Source organism: Cnephaeus nilssonii (assembly GCF_951640355.1).
Source record: "Cnephaeus nilssonii genome assembly, chromosome: 7".
Classification (NCBI taxonomy): domain Eukaryota; kingdom Metazoa; phylum Chordata; class Mammalia; order Chiroptera; family Vespertilionidae; genus Cnephaeus; species Cnephaeus nilssonii.
Genome location: NC_137078.1, coordinates 53,670,899 through 53,691,365, shown reverse-complemented (window position 1 = coordinate 53,691,365; position 20,467 = coordinate 53,670,899). Strand labels below are relative to the sequence as shown.

The 20,467-nt window shown below is 38.7% G+C and overlaps 1 protein-coding gene across 1 annotated transcript in view; it reads right to left on the bottom strand.

The window, feature by feature from the left end:
- Nucleotides 1–20,467, bottom strand: part of ANKRD13C (ankyrin repeat domain 13C) — a 78,580-nt gene that overhangs the window by 11,655 nt on the left and 46,458 nt on the right. The window contains exons 7-11 of the mRNA XM_079777111.1: nucleotides 19,844–19,988; nucleotides 13,618–13,749; nucleotides 9,375–9,536; nucleotides 6,082–6,161; nucleotides 5,075–5,173 (exon numbers count right to left, since the gene is read on the bottom strand). Of these exons, the coding sequence (XP_079633237.1) occupies nucleotides 5,075–5,173; nucleotides 6,082–6,161; nucleotides 9,375–9,536; nucleotides 13,618–13,749; nucleotides 19,844–19,988 (618 nt within the window). The remainder of the gene's footprint in view (nucleotides 1–5,074; nucleotides 5,174–6,081; nucleotides 6,162–9,374; nucleotides 9,537–13,617; nucleotides 13,750–19,843; nucleotides 19,989–20,467) is intronic.

Here is a 20,467-nt window from a genome sequence, read left to right as displayed (position 1 = left end):
ATCTATTCTGTTCGTTATTGTTTCTAAAGTATCTGCTTTGCAATAGTGATATTTAGTGCTTAATTTATTTCATTAGCATTACAATCTTCTTTTGATTTCATTCTATTGTCATCTCATCTAGAGTGATCTAGGTTATTCATTTCATTGTTTTAATGGTTTTCTATAGCATTTACAAAAAATTTTCTTTCTTTAACCTATGTTTTATTCTAGAATGGATTATTTGTCTGGCTTTTATATGTTATGTTCCTTTTCAACTTTTTTTCAGAGGACATTGTTACAAATGCCACATTTATAAGTTCTAATATACCCATTTTTTCACATATTAACATCTCTGAAATTGGAATAACTCCTAAAGCTGATAATTAATCCTATAATTAACCACATTTTTCTTCTTAATTAGAATATAAAACTGATACATATTTTTATTTGCATCTCTCTGATGATCAGTGACTTTGAGCATATTTTCATATGTCCCTTGGCCATCTCTAGGTCCTTTGCCCATTTTTTAATTGGATTGTTTATCTTCCTTTTGTTGAGTTGTATGCATAGTTTATGTTTTGGAAATTAACCCCTTTTCTGATATATCATTGGGGAGTATGTTCTCCCATACAGTGGGTTCCATTTGCATTTTGAGGATAGTTTATTTTGCTGTGCAGAAGCTTTTTAGTTTGAATGCAGAATGGTGTGCCCACTATGGAAACCGTATAGCATTTCCTTGAAAAATAAAAGTGGAATTGCTGTTGAACCCAGCAATCCCACTTCTGGGAATATATCCTAAGAATCAGAAAACATCAGAAAGAGTATTTGCACCCCTGTGTTCTTAACAGCATTATTTATTTACAATAGCTAAGATCTGGAAACAGCTCAAGTGCCCATCAGTAGATGAGTGGATAGAAAAGCTATGGTACATTTATACAATAGAACACTACCCAGCTATAAAAAAGGATCTCTTATCCTTTGAGACAGCAAGTATGGGCCTGGAGATTATTATGCTAAACAAAATAAGCCAGTCAGAGAAAGACAAGTATCACATGATCTCACTCATATGTGGAATCTAATGAACAAAATAAACTGACAAACAAAAAAGGTCCAGAGACATGGAAGCATGCATCAGACTGAGAGATCTCAGAGGGTAGAGGAAAGGGGTAGCAGAAAGAGATTAACCAAGTAACTTATATGAATACTAGTGATCCGGTGCACAGATTCGTGCACATTGAAATGAAATTAATTAGAAGGTGGCCAGTGGGGCAGGAGTGGACAGGATTGGGCTAGATGGGCCACACATACTCTGGAGCGAACCTCCCGTGGTCCCTCCCCGGCTGGCCGCAGCTGGGGCGGTGCCGCGCCTTGAAGGACATCTACGGAGTGAGCAGGGTCCCTCCAGCAGGTGGGTCCCTCAGCCTGGCCTATGGGGATCGGGCCAAAACTGGCTCTCCGACATCCTCCCAGTGGTTCCGGATTGTGAGAGGGTGGTTCTCAGGTGACGCACCCTGAAAACAGGTTCCCTCCTCTCTGGTTTCAGATGTGTCACCCGAGAACTGCAGCTGCCAAGTCACTGCAGCTCAGCAGCTCCTGCACTGAGCGTCTGCCCCCTGGTGGTCATTGTGCATCATAGCTACCGGTCAGATGGTCAAACGGTTGGACGGTCGCTTAGGCTTTTATATATATACTAGAGGCCCAGTGCACGAATTTGTGCACAAGTGGGGTCCGGCCAGCCTGGCCCCAATTGGGGCAGACTGGGACTGGGCCGGTCGAGAGGAGATGGTGAGAAGCTGGCTGGCCGGCCAGTCCTGACCGGGGCCCAATCAGGGCTGGGCCAGCTGAGGGGAGGGGCCACGGGTGATTGGCCAGTAGGCCCCACACCCAATTGGGGTTGGGGGCTGATTGAGGGAAGGGGCTGTGGGCGGTGGGCCAGTTGGTCCCTCCCCGTGGTCCCCGTGGGTGGGTGATGCCGATCGGGGGCCAGCAGCCTGGGGGAGGGGCCATGGGTGGTTGGCTGGCCGGCCCTGTCCCTGATTGGGGTGGGGGGCCGATCTGGGGTGGGGCTGGGTGGGGGGGCAGAGCTGTAGGAGGTTGGCCGGATGGCCCCATCCCCTATTGGGGTGGGGGTGGCAATCAGGGGCGGGGTCAGCTGGGAGAGGGGCTGCAGGCTGATTAGGGTGGTGGGGGCCCATAGGGGTTGGGGCCGGCTGGGGGGAGAACTGTGGGATGTTGGCCAGCCGGCCCTGCCCCCTATTGGGGTGGAGTGTGATTAGGGGCGGGGCGGCTGGGGAGAGGGGCCACAGGAGGTTGGCGGCCTGGGCCCCCTATTGGTGTGGGGGTGCAATCAGTGGCAGGGCCGGCCGGGGGGAGGGGCTGCGAGCCTATCGTGGTAGGGCAGGCAGATGAGGGGGGAGGGCTGACTGGGGGGGGGGGCGTTTGGCCAGCGGCCTGCCCCTGATCGAACTCTCCCACCCCGATCAAAGGTGGGCCAGCCAGCCCCACCCCATTTGGGCCAGTTCGCTGGCCATAGTGGGTGTCACAGTGACCGGTCGTACCAGTCATTCCGGCATTATGGTCGCTGGCTTTTTATACAGATAGATATGCACAGCCCATGGACACAAACTATAGTGCAGTGAAGGCAGGAGCCAGTCTGAGGGGGGGGAAGCAGGGGTGGGGATGATATGGGAGACAATTATAATACTCTCAAACAATAAAAATAAATTTTAAAAAAGTAAAAAAAATATATTATAATGAATTTTAAATTAAAATTATTGGTGCATCTTTTAGTCAGCTGGGTCCAATACCTTATCTAATAAAGAGGGAATATGCTAATTGGCCATCACGCCTTCACAAAGATGGTGGCACCCACAGCCAGTAAGGAGGGAAAATGCTAATTGACTGCCATGCCCTCAAAAATGGCGGCGCCCAGTCCCCTCAGTCCTGCTGGGGCGGCAGGCGTGTAGCACAGCCGGGCCCACCTCCAGGCAGGTCCAGCTGCTCCACGCGCCTGCCTCCAGAGTCCCCCAGTCCCCTCAGCGCCCCCGCCACCCAGGGCCACCCGAGGTGCAGGTAACCAGGGCCGGCCGAGGCTTAAGCTGCCAGCAGTGGCAGCAGCAGAGATGTGATGGGGGCGTCGCCTTCCCCTGATTGCCGGGTCGCCTCCCGCCCGAGGGCTCCCGGACTGTGAGAGGGGCAGGCCGGGCTAAGGGACCCCCCCATCCAGTGCATGGATTTTCATGCATCGGGCTTCTAGTATGATAATAATACAGATATGTATGTATGAATAACTCCCTTCCCATATTCTATGGTTACTATTTATCTCCATCGCTGATCTATAGGTTGAGGGCTGTATAGCACATTCTATCTTCTTTTCTCAAGTTAGGCTATTGGGGGGTATGAGACATATATAGACTGTAGAAAAATGTAGGTCTTGCTCTATTCTATGATGATTTCTTTTACTGTATTAGGCCAGAGTGATAGGGGAAGGAATTATGAAAGGAAAATAGCCTAGGGCTTCAGTCTGCTAACTGAATTTTTTAAAAAGATCTATAGTCTGCTGGAACTGGTTTGGCTCAGTGGATAGAGCATCGGCCTGCGGACTCAAGGGTCCCAGGTTCGATTCCGGTCAAGGGCATGTACCTTGGTTGCGGGCACATCCCCAGTGGGGGGTGTGCAGGAGGCAGCTGATCTATGTTTCTCATTGATGTTTCTAACTCTATATCCCTCTCCCTTCCTCTCTGTAAAAAATCAATAAAATATATATATATATAAAAAAAGATCTATAGTCTTTAATTGATTCATGAATCAGACAACATCCCACCCAGCACCTTAAAGAGTACTCTAAATTTTTTTATGAGCATCTGCTGAGTACAGTTTGAGAGATGTCTACTGCAGTATCTTACCTAATAATAGACAAACATGTAAATTGACCATGCCTCTGCTACGCCACCAGCCAATCAGGAGTGATATGCAAATTAACCCAACAAAGATGGTGGTTAATTTGCATATGCAGGCGTCGAGTGACAGGGACAGGCGGGATGCTTGTGTCGTCCCCATGGCGATGACGCAGGCATTCTGCCCCACCTCCGGTCTCTCAGGGCCTCGGGACAGCGTGGGAAGGCGGAGCTGGAGTGGAAAGAGGCAGCTCCCAGAGCAGAAAGAGGTGGCTCCCGGAACGGAAAGAGGCGGCTCCGGGGCCTGAGCGGAAAGAGGCTGGGCCGGAGTGGAAAGGCAGTGCCGGCAGCCAGGGAAAGAAAAACCCATTCTAACACGAATCTTCGTGCATCGGGCTTCTAGTTGTTTATAATAGTGACAAACTACAGTCAAAATATTTATCAGCAGGGGAATGATAAAACAAATGACAATAAATCAATACTGCAAAATAACAAGAAGAGAAAGAGACACTAAAAAGTAATTACTCTAAGAATTGCAAGATACATTCACTTTTTAAATGAAAAAAGAACTCACAGAACAAAATGTAGACTATGCCATTTTTATAAAAATGCAAAAACATAGACAATCCTAGATAAAAATATAGCAGTTATCATCTATTAACAATTACTAAGATGAAAGTAAACTATCATTTTTATTCTATAAACTCCATTCTGTTAGATTATTAAATAAAACGTATATATTGCCCTAGCCAGTTTAGTTAGTGGATAGACCATCGGCCTGTAGACTGAAGGGTCCCAGGTTCGATTCCGGTCAAGGGCACTTGCCTGGGTTGAGGGCTCAATCCTGGGGTGTGCAGGAGGCAGCTAATCGATGATTCTCTCTCATCATTAATGTTTCTATTTCTCCCTCTCCCTCTCTGAAATTAATAAAAATATATTTTTAAAAAATACAAAACAAAAATGTATGTATTTATGTATTATTTTTATAATAAAAAAACTATACAAACATTTATCTGGTTAAAATAATAAAAATATTACTATTTTGTGAACTAAGAAATTTAGAGAAGGGTGCACACACTATCAAAGCAATGACTATTTGCTTTTGCATGTTAAAGGCCTCAAATGAACCACTCAGATACAAATATTATTACAGTCTTTAGGGTTTAGTAGCTTCTTTGTATAGTTAGTAACTAACTTACGACTGAATTCCCAAGGGAAATTCCTGGCTCATGGCTATTGTGGCTTTAAATGTTTTCTTATTCTCTTTGCACACCAGTTCTCTACCAAGATGAGGAGCTCTAAAATAGAAAAATATATATATTAGTAAACTTTTTCCATGTCTTATCATCTTCTTAAGAAGAATCTGTCCTTTTCCAATGACACTTAATATTTCAAATTTTCTTACTCTGAGCATAGAAATAAATTAAAATTCTGATAAAAGAAAATGAGACATGTATAAGCAATAAGACAAGGATAACGAAGTATAAAAGTTCAGAAAAATGACCAAATCTCACATTGATATAATTTAATAAGCACTTTTAGGAACAAAGCAAACCACACAAAAGCTGTATCACTTGTGTATCTTTAAAATCACTTATTCAATTCAATCTCTGTTATTGTCTACAGTTCTCAGCATGACCAATAAGAAATGATGTGAAGAATAAAGAATTCTACATTCACTACAGAATACTGTACAATGGAAACATTTTGGAAAAGTTAGAAAAGTATAATAAACCTTTCAATACAAAAAATAATAATCATTGCAACTTCTTCCTAAACATGAGGGTAGGCAATATTTTATTCTCTGCCAAAGAAAAATACTATTTTCTGTGAAGGATTATACTTTACATGGCCGGCCAGAAAAAAAACTTATTTATTGATTCATTCAAAATAGTTGTCTTACATCATTTTTTTACTCAACAAATATTTGCTGAATACAAACTATGTGCTAGGTACTCCAGTAAGTATTAGTAATAAAATATTAAGTAAATTTCTTATGTAAGGATGGTGAGAAATAGCCTGGCATAGGCTAACACACAGAAATAATGATCAGAGATGGAGGAGCTTGAAAAAAAAAAAGTAGAGAAATAGTGAATGGCCTTATACACCGGTCATCCATCTCTGGTCATTATTTCTGTTTTTACAAATTATTCTGTTTAAAAACCAAAGAATCCAAAATAAACAAAATAAAAGAAAAAACACTTACTTTCCATTTTCAGCAGATATATATTCTTCCCATGTAATAGTGTTCTGAGGAGGAGGGGTAAGGGACTGTCTTCGAACCGGCTACCAAAAAAAAAAAAAAAGAAAGAAAGAGGCAGAGAGACAGGGAGAGAGAAAAAGACAAACACACAGAGTGAAAGACAGACAGAGAGGGAGACACAGAGGAAGGGAGGGGGGAAATGACATTTTTAAAAATATAAAATAAAGCTATTTTAAGCTACTTATTTTAAATAAAATAAGCTATTTAAACTACTAAACTGTTTAATCTCTTCAATATAATTCTTTAAGAGTTTACTTCCAAGATAGTTCCATGGTGATTTAAGCTCTACCAATTTTTTTCTAAATCTCAAATAAGAAGAGAAGTTACCAAAGTAATAAAATCCATTCAATTCAATGTTTTAATAATCTAAAATGTTCTTGGCATTATGCTAAAAAGTGAATATGAAGTATAAAAACTAACCATGACTTCAAGGAGTTTACAATTCAAAGAAAAATCCATATATGAACAGTTAATCAGAAATACAAAATATATTATTAAACACCAAATGAGCTTACAAAAAAATTGAATAGTACAGGAGCTAGAAAAAAGAGCAATCTTCTATGGATAATAAATTCAGATTAGGGGATTGGGGCTCAGATTGTATGAAAGTCAAACACAGACCACTTATTTGATCAACACTGATAAAAGGTCATGTCAGATTTTAAAACTTACACCTTGGTCTGCTAAATATGCATTTGGGTCACTATAGAGAAGCAATATACTTAGAGCCAAGAACTGATCTTTGCTACTTCTAACTCTGTTGACTTCAGAGATTAATTTCTTTAAACCTCATTTTCCTTTCTATAAAGTGGAGCAATGACACTCATCTCATTAAATAACTGTAATAATTAAAAGAGATGAAAATACTCAGCACAGTGCCCATGTTAACAAGGCCAGAGTTATTTTGGCGCACTGGGCATTCCCTTCACACCATCTTCCACTGGAGTCTCTGAGCCCTGGAGGACAAGTCTATGTTCTATTCATCTTGTATCAATAGGACAACTATAACAATATATTATAATAAAAGTTATGTGAATGTGGAAAAAAAACAAACTCCAATGTTTTAAACCAACATAAATAAAAAAGAAAACTCATTGAGGTGCATATAAAATCACTTTTTAACTTGTAGAAGCTGAATTTAAATTTATGGCACTTAATTCAGATTAGGCCACTAGAGAATCCTTTGTTATTCGCCAATAAAATGTTTTGTTATAATAATCACTAAAGTACATACATTTGAGTAACTAACCTGTGTTTATGTGACTTGCAAGTTGACGTAACACATAGTGATTTTCACACTCAATTCATTTTTATATTTCCAGTTGTGACCAAGCGGCCATTAATTTCAATACTGGTATATATGTTTTTTAAAACTTTATTAAGATTTTAAATACAATTCCCCATTACAATGGAATTGTCTCTTGAATTTGATAGGTTCCTCCCTTTATTCTTTTGACCACCTATTTTTTAACTGTGCATGTTAATTTATATGTACATTTCCTGAAAGCTTATTATTTCTGTTTCAAAGAACTGTATTCCCAGAACTATCTATGAAACGCATACAAGTATTTCTTTTCTCCTTTAATGCCCACTGTGGAATATAATTAAACTGGTATCAATTCCATGCTGCTTTCCCTGTGTTTGTAAATTCTGTGTGTGGGAGGGGAAAAAAACAAGAGCTATTTTTATCATTTTTATAATTAAATACCAATTCTGTTTTGATGTTCTTTCATCCTGCACCATACCAGATTCAAACAAATCAAATTATATGTATAGATGAATATAATAGAATTAATATTGTCTTTAAATTTCTTCTATTTATAACTGAACTCCAAAAGGATTCTCAAATATAATTAATCAGTTCTTCCCTATCAAAAGTCCAACACCATACTAATCAAAATCCCAGCAATTGTTTTATCTTTCATAGAAATTGACAAGTTGATTTAAATATTCATCAAAAACTGTAAAGTTCAAGGGGCTATGATTCACATAGAAAGTGTTTTATTTCTGCTCAGAAGTCAAAACCTTGATTATTTAACTTAATTCATATTACTTTGTTCTATTATGTGGCCATCTGAAATTAAACTATATCTTAATTTCAATGTGTAAAACTATAACTTATTAAAATGCCATCTGCAGACCCCTTTAATAATTCAAGTACATCAAGTTACAAAGAAAATTAAGTTGTATGCTGCAGGTTTAAATACAGATAAATCAGACAATCGGAGACAATCGGCAAATGGTCCATGAAATGCTATTCTACATAGTTTTTCCCCCCATATATTCATCCCAAAATGGTTTGCTGCCAAAGTTAAACAAAAGTAGCAATAAACACCACAACAAAATTATCAAAAATAACTAAATAAAATGTAAATCCCAATATAAGTCCAAAGAAATGACCTTTTTGTCTGGTCAACAATGGGTGAGAGAAGCAGTTCCAAAATTGAGCTCAGCATTTTCTCTCTCAATTTATTTCTATTTCCTGAGCATATCATGTCCTGCATCTCCTACTTATCAAGATATCAGTAAATACCAGGTGGGCTTCTGAAAAATGAAGTCTGGTAAAGCTCAACTCTATCCCAAAGCCAAAAGAAACCTAAGGAGTAGAGAGAGGATCTGGTGGGAAGGAAATAGATCACACTAAACTAGCACAATCACAATTTTAACATTGAATGGGGATTCTCAAGCATTTTACATCCTGTACTTATTTAATTGAACTACATGGCTGATTCACTCAATACATGCACTTTGTGAACGTTAAAATACTTTCCTGGCACACACGCACGCGAACACACACATGCGCACACACACACACACACTCACACACACACACAGTATTACCATGACTTAGTTGGAACCTGGCATACTATGGGAAGTTATAGGCTAGAAATGATTTTATAAAGTAAGTGGACCTTTACTTCGGCCTTCAAAGCAGTCGATGATTTCAATTAATGAAATAGGAAAAAGAATATATGCAAAGGAACATGGATTAAAAATTAATACTGGGTTTCATGCTTATAAAATGATTTAATCTATTTGTTAGTGAAGTCTCAGAGACCAAGAACAGACTCACACACACAAAAATATCACTAAAGGCAATATAAAAAAACCCAAAAGCTGTATTGTATATAGTAAACAAAACCCACGAGTGTACTTATATAAACTCACTAAATGCCAGGAATAAAGTCTATCCCCTCTCTCCTTACAAAATTATAAATTAGAAGTGAAAATTATACCTCAAAATTTTGTTCCATTATGTTTCCACCTTTACTAAGACTCTCCATAATGGCCTTATTTCGAAGAATATCTTCTTCACTGAGATGTTCTCTTCTTTTTCTTGATTCTAAAACAAGTCCATTCACCAAATAAAAGTCTGCCAAAAAGTTTCCTACTCTTTCCTAAAACAAAATCAAATATTTCAACATAATAAAAAGATTATGTTTGCAACAAGAAACTTTCAAAGTAACATACATATACATGTTTTTCCATAAATATGTAACATTAAGGCATACATAAATAGTCCTTTGGTACTTGAAATTATCGAATTATCTTATGCATTCTATTAAGCTAAAAAATATATTAAAATAGAAGTCCAGTGCACGAGATTTGTGCACTTGGGGATTGGGGGAGGGGGTCCCCTCAGACCGGCCTGCGCCCTCTCTCAGTCCAGGAGCTCCCGGGGGATGTCCGATTGACGGCTTAGGATATCCTTAGTGCTGCTGTGGAGGGGTCAGAGGCTCCTGCCACTGCTGCTGTGCTTGTCAGGCCAGCCATGAGCCCGGCTTCTAGTGAGCACACTGACCACCAGGGGGCAGCTCCTGCGTTGAGCGTCTGCCCCCTGGTGGCCAGTAAGCATCATGGCGACCGGTCGTTCCACCGTTCAGTGGATTTGCATATTAGCCTTTTATTATATAGGATTACACATTTCAAATTTGTAAAGAAAAATTTAAAACACACCTATGTATGGCAGTTAATCTGAAAATGAGTTAAATTTAAATAAAAATACCACATAGTATTCCTTTAGAATCTACTCCCAAGTAGCACAAAGCTATCTGAAAACTTTATTTAGTTAAAGTCAAACATCATAAGTATCAAGGAGGGGTCAGGGATAATTACTGTTCCCATTTTATAGATAGAAAAGAAAGTGGAATAAAAAGAAATAGTCTAAGTCACATAGAAATCTCTAGGACAACTAGAATTAATTACCTGTTCCAATACTCTATTCTCTAACAGGATCAAACCTCAAGTTACATTTGCTTACTATTTTCAACAAAGAGAGAACAGAGCAGTCCAGCTCACCAATACAACTGTTTACATTAGAAATGGTAAATAAGAGGTATAAGGGACATGAAGAAGAGTTGTTATTTCCTTCAACATCAAACATTACCCTTTTAACTCAGACCCAAGAGGAGGTCAGAGTTTCAAATGTTTTACTTCAAAAAACATGATGGAAAGCAAGCTTCCCAGTTCTACCTGCATGCAAATCACTTGGTCTCCTTCTTACTACTGTTTTCTGGCATTCCAAAACTATGTGTTTAGAGTTGTTTCCATGTCCACCTTGCTTTTGGTGGCTCTTTTACCAGTCACCAGAAAGCAAAGCATTCTGCACTTGTTTCTACCTACAAAATGGGAACTATAAGCATTACTGACTCCCTCCTTACCTGTCAAAGATTTAAGAAGATCACCTAGACGCTGTTCAAGAGCTTTGAGCTGCTTAGCAGTAGCACTAGATGAACAGCAGCTTCAATTTTTATCTTCTCTTGAAGTGATCCTTCTAATGCTGTCCAGAAGAACAGAGTACAAATAAATAAGACTTAAGCCAACAAATGGATTGCAGTGTAGGAGCTCACAACTGGGAATCCTATATGCTATTTGTTGCCAAATAAGCTTAGAGAGGAAAGCTGATGAGCCTAGATCTACAGTGAGGATTTTTTTCTGTGGCTGTGAGATACTCAGGTGATAATTATCAGTTTTTGAAATCTCATAATAAAAAGTATTTATTAAAAGTAAACCATCAGAACAGTAAAAATTTTAAGTGAATAGTCTCTATAATTCAGCCATTTTATTTCTTGCTATCTATAACAGATACTGCAAAGGAATGTAAAAGAATGCAACATCATTCATAATGGCAGAAAACTGGACAAAATGTGTGTCCACTCATTTAAATGTCCAAAAAAAAGAGCCTGGGTAAATAAACTACATAGGATTATGAAATACTATGCATTTGTTAAAAAGAATGAAACAGCACTACTAATAAGAAAAAGCATCTAAGACATACTAAAGAGGAAAAAAACAGTTGCAAAAAATAGGTATAACACTTTATGAAAAAATAAGTATCAACAACTAAAGCTACAGATTACTGTAAATACATATTTATGGAAAGCATATAAAAAGGTCTGAAGGATATATAAATGGATAACCTTCTGCAAGGTGCTCTGGGATTGTGAGTAGTAGCCAAGGGGTACATTTCACTTTGTATGTAAGGTTGTGTGGTGGTTAATTTTACACCAATTTGGCAAGACTATGGTGCTCAATCTTTTGATCAAACACCAGTCTAGATGTTTCAGTGAAGGTATTTTTTAGAAGTGATTAACACTTAAATCAGTAGACTTGGAATATAGCAAATTACCCTCCATAATGTAGGTAGGCCTCATCCAATCAATTGCAGGCCTTAAGAGCAAAGCCTCTTTCCCAAAGGAAAAGCAATTCTGTCTCAAGACTACAACATAGAAACCCTGCCTGAGATTCCAGCCTGCAGATTTTAGAATCAAGACCATATCAACTCTTCCCTGAATTTCCAGCCTGCTGCACTGCTCTACAGATTTCAGACTTGCCAGTTCCTACATTCACATGAGCCAATTCCTTAAAATAAATCAATCTCTCCCTACCTCCCCCCCTTTCTCTCTCTCTAAATATCTACTTATACATCTACTAGAGGCCCAAGGCACGAAATTCGTGCAAGAGTAGGCCTTCCTTCCCCCAGCTGCCGGCACTGGCTTCCCTCCGGCACCCAGGTCTCAGGTGCTGGAGGGAAAACTGGGTCCTGGGTGCCAGAGGGAGGCCGGTGCTGGCAGCTGGGGAAAGGAAGGCCTACTCTTGCATGAATTTCGTGCATCGGGCCTCTAGTGTAATATAAGATGAAAATAATTTTTAAAAGGAGTAAGTATGGCCCTTAGCTGATCTGATTACTTATTCTTTTTTCTTTCTTTTTTTTTTAAAAATTATTTTATTGATTTTTTACAGGGAGGAAGGGAGAGAGATAGAGTTAGAAACATCGATGAGAGAGAAACATCGATCAGCTGCCTCCTGCACACCTCCTACTGGGGATGTGCCCGCAACCAAGGTACATGCCCTTGACTAGAATCGAACCTGGGACCTTTCAGTCCGCAGGTGGATGCTCTATCCACTGAGCCAAACCGGTTAGGGCTGATTACTTATTCTTGACTTTAAATTTTTATGAAGTGCTTCTTCATGTGTTTAATTTAAAAAATGTCTGAGAGCCCTAGCTGGTTTGGCTCAGTGGATAGGGTGTTGGCCTGTGGATCGAAGGGTCCCGGGTTCAATTATGGTCAAGGGCACATGCCAGGGTTGTGGGCTTGACCCCCAGTGGGGGGCATGCAGGAGGCAGCCAATCAATGATTCTCTCTCATCATTGATGTTTCTCTCTCTCGCTCCCTCTCCCTTCCTGAAATAAAAATAAAGTATGAGAATATTTCAAACATCTTTTAAAAAACTTTTTCTTTATTGATTGCTTTAGAGAATGAAAGGAAGGGGGAGGAGGGAGAGAAAGAAACATCAATTGTTGTTCCACTAACTTCTGCATTCACCGGTTCCTTCTGGTATGTGCTTGGACCGGGGATCAAAAATCTGTAACCTTGTTGCATCAGGATGATACTCTAACCAACTGAGCTACCCAGCTAGGGCTTGAGCATTCTTACATAACCTCTTCTTGACAGATGAAATGGTAATTACGGGAAAAATTTACAATTTACTAAAGAGAAACCTTCAATGAAATTTAATTTAATGACAGTATTATAAAAATGTAAGCATATTTCATTTTAGTCATATATATGGAATACTGAGAAACGAATATTAGATAAGTAAATAGTTTAGAAGTCTAAGAGTAGAAAGAAAAAATATCCAGGAAAATGAATTCAAAAGTGTATCCCTCTTTGTGGTCTTCCTAAGGAATAAAGCATTAGAAATATAATGGAAACATGTGAGGACAAGACAGCTGACAAAAAGAATCTTTCCCAACATGGAATTCAATGGGCTAAACTTTCTCTCATGGCTTTTCTAAGAATATGTTCCAATTCTGTAACCAACCATTATAATTCCCTATGTGGTCGCAAGGTGGAGAGAATAAACTATTTGAAGACAATTCAGTAAGCTACTTCTTCTTGCATTTCCATCACCTCATTTTGGCCACATTAAATACTAAACAATCTTTAAAGTTGAAAAATCTAGATTTGTACATACTGTTTTATCTTCCCGAAAAAGCCATCCTGTTTGGGCACGTGTGAAAGAAATTGATTTGGTTGATAGAGTTGCAGAGTAAATATCACTACTCATTAAAATGTCAACCTCCTCTTCTGTTTCCATCTCTGATTCCTGGGGTGGGGGTAAAAGTTAAATATTAGAACCTAGGTTTTCAAAGGTTATTAGCATGACATATGAAAATAACAAAATGTTATGAATTTCTAAAAAGGAAACAAATTCTAAAAAATGTGAAATGCTACTTATTCTAAAAACAATTACAGAATTTTAAACTATATATATCTAAGTAAGTTAGAATTATGACTTATGAATCTATAAATACAAGATACATGAAATACAGTACTCTTACACTGTTATAGATAATGTAGTTGAAACAATACTAGATTACCCATTACAGAAACATACAGTATGTAGGGCAATTTTAAAAGATTACTTAAAGAATTAAGTTGACAGGTGTGAGACAAAATGTCCATATGAAGGTTTCATTTTCTTTCAACATAGATGAATCTTACTTTAGTTCTTTTTAATCTAAAGACCCACCACTATCATTTGAGACTCTCTTTCTCAATAGTTCTTAAGTGGAAGGAAAAAGGGGTGGGGGGGGGCGGGCTGAAGGAAGGGAAAGAAGAAAGAAAAGCAGTCCAGAAGGGACCTGCTCTGTATTTCTTGGGGGGCGGGGGGGAGAGAAATCCATTCATATCAACCTATGATTTCTAAACTTGATAAGTAGCCTTTCTTCAGGTTTTATTCTCTGCATATTCTCCAGTGTTGGCACATAATATGTGATCAATAATTATTTTTTAAACTAGAAGCCCGGTGCACGAAATTCGTGCACGGCAGGGGGTTGTCCCTCAGCCCAGCCTGTACCCTCTCCAGTCTGGGACTGCTGGAGGGCAGTCGGACATCCCTCTCACAATCCAGGACTGCTGGCTCCCAACTGCTTGCCTGCCTGCCTTCCTGATTGCCCCTAACCGCTTCTGCCTGCCAGCCTGATCATCCCCTATCCACTCTGCTGCCAGCCTGGTTGATGCTTAACTGCTCCCCTGCCAGCCTGTTTGCCCCCAACTTCCCTCCTCTGCCAGCCTGGTCACCCCTAACTGCCCTCTCCTGCAGGGTTGATCACCTCCAACTGCTCTCCATTGCAGGCCGGGTGCCTCCCAACTGCCCTCTCCTGCTGGCCATCTTGTGGTGGCCATCTTGTGTCCACATGGGGGCAGCTATATTGTGTGTTGCAGTGATGACCAATCTGTATATTACTCTTTTATTAGATAGGATAGAGGCCTGGTGCACGGGTGGGGGGCCAGCTGGTTTGCCCTGAAGGGGGTCACAGATAAGGGTGGGGGTTCCCTTGGGGTGTGGGGCGGCCTGAGCGAGGGGCCTGTGGTGGTTTGCAGGCCGGCCACGCCCCCTGGCAACCCAAGGGGAGGCCCTGGTATTTGGAATTTATTTTCCTTCTACAATTGAAACTTTGTAGCCTGGAGCGGAGCCAAGCCTGGGGCTCCGGCAGCCATTTCTGTGGCAGTTAATTCACCTTCTACAATTGAAACTTTGTAGCCTTAAGCGGGTGAGCCCGGCCAGGGTGTGCGGAAAGCTTTGCTTCCCCTGTTGCCGCCGGCAACCGTGGCCTGCTCTCTCAAGCTCCATTCTGCCGCCATTTGTTTGAATTTGTTTACCTTCTATAATTGAAACTTTGTAGCTTGAGTGGAGGCTTAGGCCTGCAACGGCTATGGAAAGCTTGGCTTCCTCTGTTACCTGGGAAACCTTGCTCACTGTGGCTATAGCCATCTTGGATTGGGGTTAATTTGCATACTCGCCCTGATTGGCTGGTGGGCGTGGCTTGGCTGGTGGGCGTGGCTTATGTAGCGGAGTGATGGTTAATTTGCATATTACCATTTTATTAGAGAGGATGAGAAAAAAAAGAAAGCTTTGTGCTTGCTTCAGGAACAGAAAATTAAGAAATCAGGTACAGAAAGGTAAGTGAGCAGGTATAAGATGAGATTCTATCTTTACAGGCCAAGAGAGAGTCACTGATACTTAGGACCAAAGAGTCTTAAGTAGGAAAAAAAAAAAAAAGAAAGGATAAAGGCAGAACCTAGAGAGCTCACTGGAGAATAAGAACTGTGCATGAAGTTTACAATGGCTAGAGGCTTGATTTCCCACACCTCTTTATTTCTATACTAGAGGCCCGATGCACGAAATTCGTGCAAAGGACTTGGCTCTTGCAGCCATGGCGGCTTGCCTCAGCCCTCATAGCCCCAGCTTCGTCTGGAAGGTCATCCAGAAGGATGTCCAGAAGGTCATTCGGCAGTCCAGTCTAATTAGCATATTACGCTTTTATTATTATAAATAGATTATCAAGGGGCCCATTTTCTATTTTTCACCACTGAACTTTCACCCAGATATAGTCCACTTCTTAATCTGTCGTCTATAGAAAAAACAGCAATACCTTGGGACTGGGATAGTACCATTTCTTTCACCCTTACAAGTGAGGAATGGAAACTCTTGACATTAATGCTAAGGTACAAATGTATTTCTGGTAACCCAAACTAATTTAGAACACAATTTTCTAAAGAAAATTTTGGGCTGACATAGGTTATACAGAACTGTCAGACATTATCTTTCAAATATATTACAATCAATTAGGATTCTGTGTATTAGCTTGAGAACAACAGTACATATAAGACTGTGAAGAAATTTGCCTTGCATTTCAAACACCCTATTTTTAAAGAAACTTTTAGAACATAACTCTTCTATAAATCATAGACTGATCATCACATCATTGAAAAAAACCCTATTAGTTATAACCATTCAACAAACATTTATTGAACAGGTATTACTTATATAATATGCACATTAGAATAAACAAGTATTTCCTTCTTAAGGATTATTGCTCAAAACACAGCTTATCTGTAATTTTTAGGCATAAAATACACACATATACATACCTTAAATACCAGTCCTTTGGTGACTTCATCAATACTATAATATCAGCTAATGTTTATACTACTAGCCTTAATCTTTAGTTTCCTTTTCAGTACCATATTTCCACTTACCTCTGCCTAGTTAGCTATGCTATTCTCATTTAATATGCAATAGGTCAAATTATTTATTAAATATCTGAATCTATAAGAAAGGTCAGCAAACTATGGCCAGCAGGCCAAATCCAATCCACTACATTTTTCATAAAGTTTTATGGGAATATACCTATAATCATTCATGTACATAATATCTCTGGCTGCTTTTATACTAATCACAGCAGAGTTGAGTAGTTGTGACAGAGACCATATGGCATGCAAATATATCTAAATATCTAAAATATGTATTATCTGTACCTTTACAGAAAGGTTCCCAAACTCTGGCCTAGAATGTACTGATGCTGTATTAGGTACCAGAGACTACAACTAAATGAACCCCATAACCTTGAGAAGCTTAACCCCACAAAGGAAGAAAGCCACATAAACAAATAGCAGAAGAGGGTCTTTGATACCATATTCAGTGAAAGCATAAAGAATACAATGGCCACCTGGCAGGGGAGGAAGTGACACTAAGTAGTGCCCCTTAGGTATGAGAGTGCAAGAAGAAGGACATTCCAGGAAGTGGAAACAATGTGAAAAATAAAATGAATGCTAAATAGCCTGGCATGTCTAAAAAATTGCAAAGAGATAAGTACTACTGTATCTAAGACAGCAAAGTAAGAAAAAGGCTGGAAAAGCCAGGTCACAGAAGGAACCATGTCATGCTAAGGAATGTGGATTTCACTCTTTAGGAATAGGAAACTTTAAAATGTCTTTAAAGAAGGCAGGTTTCATAAATTTGTTTTCAATGTTCAATCTATCTCCAATATGTGAGATAATTTAGAAGCAGAACAGAAGGGGGCCAGGAAGATCATTTATAAGACTTGTGATAGTCCAGTTGAAAGATAATGAATATCTAAATTAAGGCATTAACACTATGAATAAAAAAAAGGATATTTATTAGACACAGGGAGACAGAAATGACTACACATAATCTCTAATTAGAAAACATGGAGTATAAGAAAATATGTCAAAAATAACTCCCAGTTATCTGGATGAATAGAAAATGATGTCATTCACCAAAAGAAGGAAAATGGGGGGTGGGGGGGAGGGAGGCAGGTTTGGAGGGAAAATAATGAGTTTAGCTTTAGACAAACTAAATTTTGAAGTTATCTTAGAGACATACATAATATCCCATTTGAGTAGATAGGTCTCCACTCAGAAGATTTATCTGGGATCCAATATATACTTTGTGAGAATAGAAGAGATTATTCTGCCAGTTTGTAAAAATGAGAACCACATCAGAGGCAAATCAAGATTAAAGAGGTGAGTAGGGAACAGGGAAAGAAGAATAAGATGGAGAGAAAAGAACAACAGACTAAGGTCAATTCATACGGAAATGAAAATTTTAAGAACTGAGTTATCAATAATAGCAAATACTTCAGAGAAGTCTAATAAAAAGAAAGTTGAAACAAGTGTGCTGGGTTTAGCAATGGACTCAAAATGAGCATTATCCAAAACCCCAAACATATTTCCTTTTCCAAATAACCCAATTTTATCAGTGGAAAGCGTCATTCCACTCCTCAAGACAGAATCACTACACTCACCCTTAAATCTTTCTAATTCTTAACTCACTCAATCTATTAGCAAGTCCTATTATTTCATTCTTGGAATTGTAAGTCATAATTTCTTTCTTAATTATTCACTACACCATCCTAGTTAAGAACCTTGTCACCTCTCAACTGTGTAACAATAACTTCCCTGCCTCCAATCTCTTCCTTTTCCAATCCATTCTGCATATCAGCTATGTGATCTTGAAGATGTTATTTAATATCTGTAAGCCTCAATTTTCTCATGTGTAAAATGAAGATAATAAAAGTATTTACTTTGATAGGTTAAAAATTTAATGATAAATACTTTTTAATTTAAGTACTTAAATAATAGTTCCAATATGCTAGCAATTAATGCTTAACATAATACTATATATAATAGTAAAGATATACACTATTAATAAAGATCCACTATCCATAGCACCTAGAATTGTCTAGCATTTACTAGGTCCTTGATAAATGTTTAAAAAAGGAAGGGAGGGAAAGTGAAAGAAATACATAAGATTAATTCACTTAAATTACTTTTAGATCATATCAATAATTTAAGAATCTATGACTCTGTTACTAACTACAGCAAATCCTAAGTTATCTTTCTGGCTTTTAAGACCTGCCATAAACCATGTTCACATACTCAATAAGAGAAAACTTCACTCTACTCAGATCTCTTTTCTGTTTCCCCAAAAGACCATTCTTATTCCCACTTCCCTGACTTTACTCACCCTGTGCTCCACAAGGAATACCTTCTCCTCTTCCAATCTAAATCTTCATTGCTCAGTGCCAGTTAAGACACTACTTTTCAATAGTACACATACAAGGTAACTAAGATCTCATCAACAGATATGGTAGTAGGAAGTTCTAATCTAAGAGATGTTGAGGAAGGAACTATAAGATGTGGTGAATGACAATATGCGGAAATGAAGTGGGGAAAAATAACAACAAAATTTAAAAAGTGACGAAACAAAATGTTGACTAAGAAAATTTTGTAGTACTATCAATGATAGAGATACTAGAAAAGCTTTGTCTTTCCGGCATCTCTAAAAGCAGGGAAAGGGGAATTCATGGAATAAAGGATGAGGATAATGGTGCATATAGTTTTCAATGCTGGTTGGGTAGGCAATAACAACATGGATTTCTGATGTGATGAAAGGAAGATAATTTTGTACTTTAAGAAGAAAATGATAAAAGAAAGGCAGTCAAAGAGTGAGGAAAATAAGAGCACACACAGAGAATCAAAGTACAGATAAAGAGATAGGGATGGTCAGTAACATTTTAAAAGAAGCTAAGGTTGTAAGATAATAAATGGTGAAAGGGGCAGCACAGGTTCAACATAGGAGAACTAAGAGAAAATGGAGTTCACATAACTAGCAGATCATCAGTGAATTATGAGCAAACAGACGCACTGGTTTGGTCAAGATGAAAACCAGATGATAACATATAAAATAAAATAAAACTAAAAAACTAGTAGTAAGAAAATAAAAGCTTTAGGATCAATCCCAATTATACCTTAAGCCCTTTGAAACAATTAGGCTGACACTTGGTTCCATACAAAGTCATTTTTTAAGAACCATTTAGAAGAATGCTCACCTCATGGTGTATTCGCTGATAAACTTTTTGTTCATTGTCTAATACTACAAAAGATTCAGAGGGTGCTGCATCCCCATTGAAAATGAAGCTTAAATCCCCTCGTTGGCACTTCATGTCAGTAAAGTCTATGAGAGTAGTGTCAAGCCTGTGAAAGATATGTAGATGAGAAATTCTGACAAATAAATTTCAATAACAGTCCATAATAATTAAACCAAACTTTTTCCTTCTAAACTCAAACCAAGATGCTAATACCATATTGCAAAGTCAAATTTAGAGAGAAAAAACTAAATTTAAAATATCTTATTTTAAAAAAACACACCAAAAGAATATTTAAATATATTCCATTTTACTTGTATTTCATTTTTCTGAATATATACTCTAATAAAGATTGTTTCCCCATTGCTGAAGTATTGTGCCTTTGTTCCCTACCATTTCCCTTACTGTAACAACTCCATAAAAATAACAACTTCAGGACAGAAAAAGAAAGCAGACCTAACATTCTGATTCCTTTAAGACCATGTTACTGACTCAGCAGAGCAATTAAGAGGGTTGTAAAAGCAATGGATGTACGACATTCTTAGCCTTTTGCTCTACATCTATGCCTTATCCCTAACTATCAGGTAC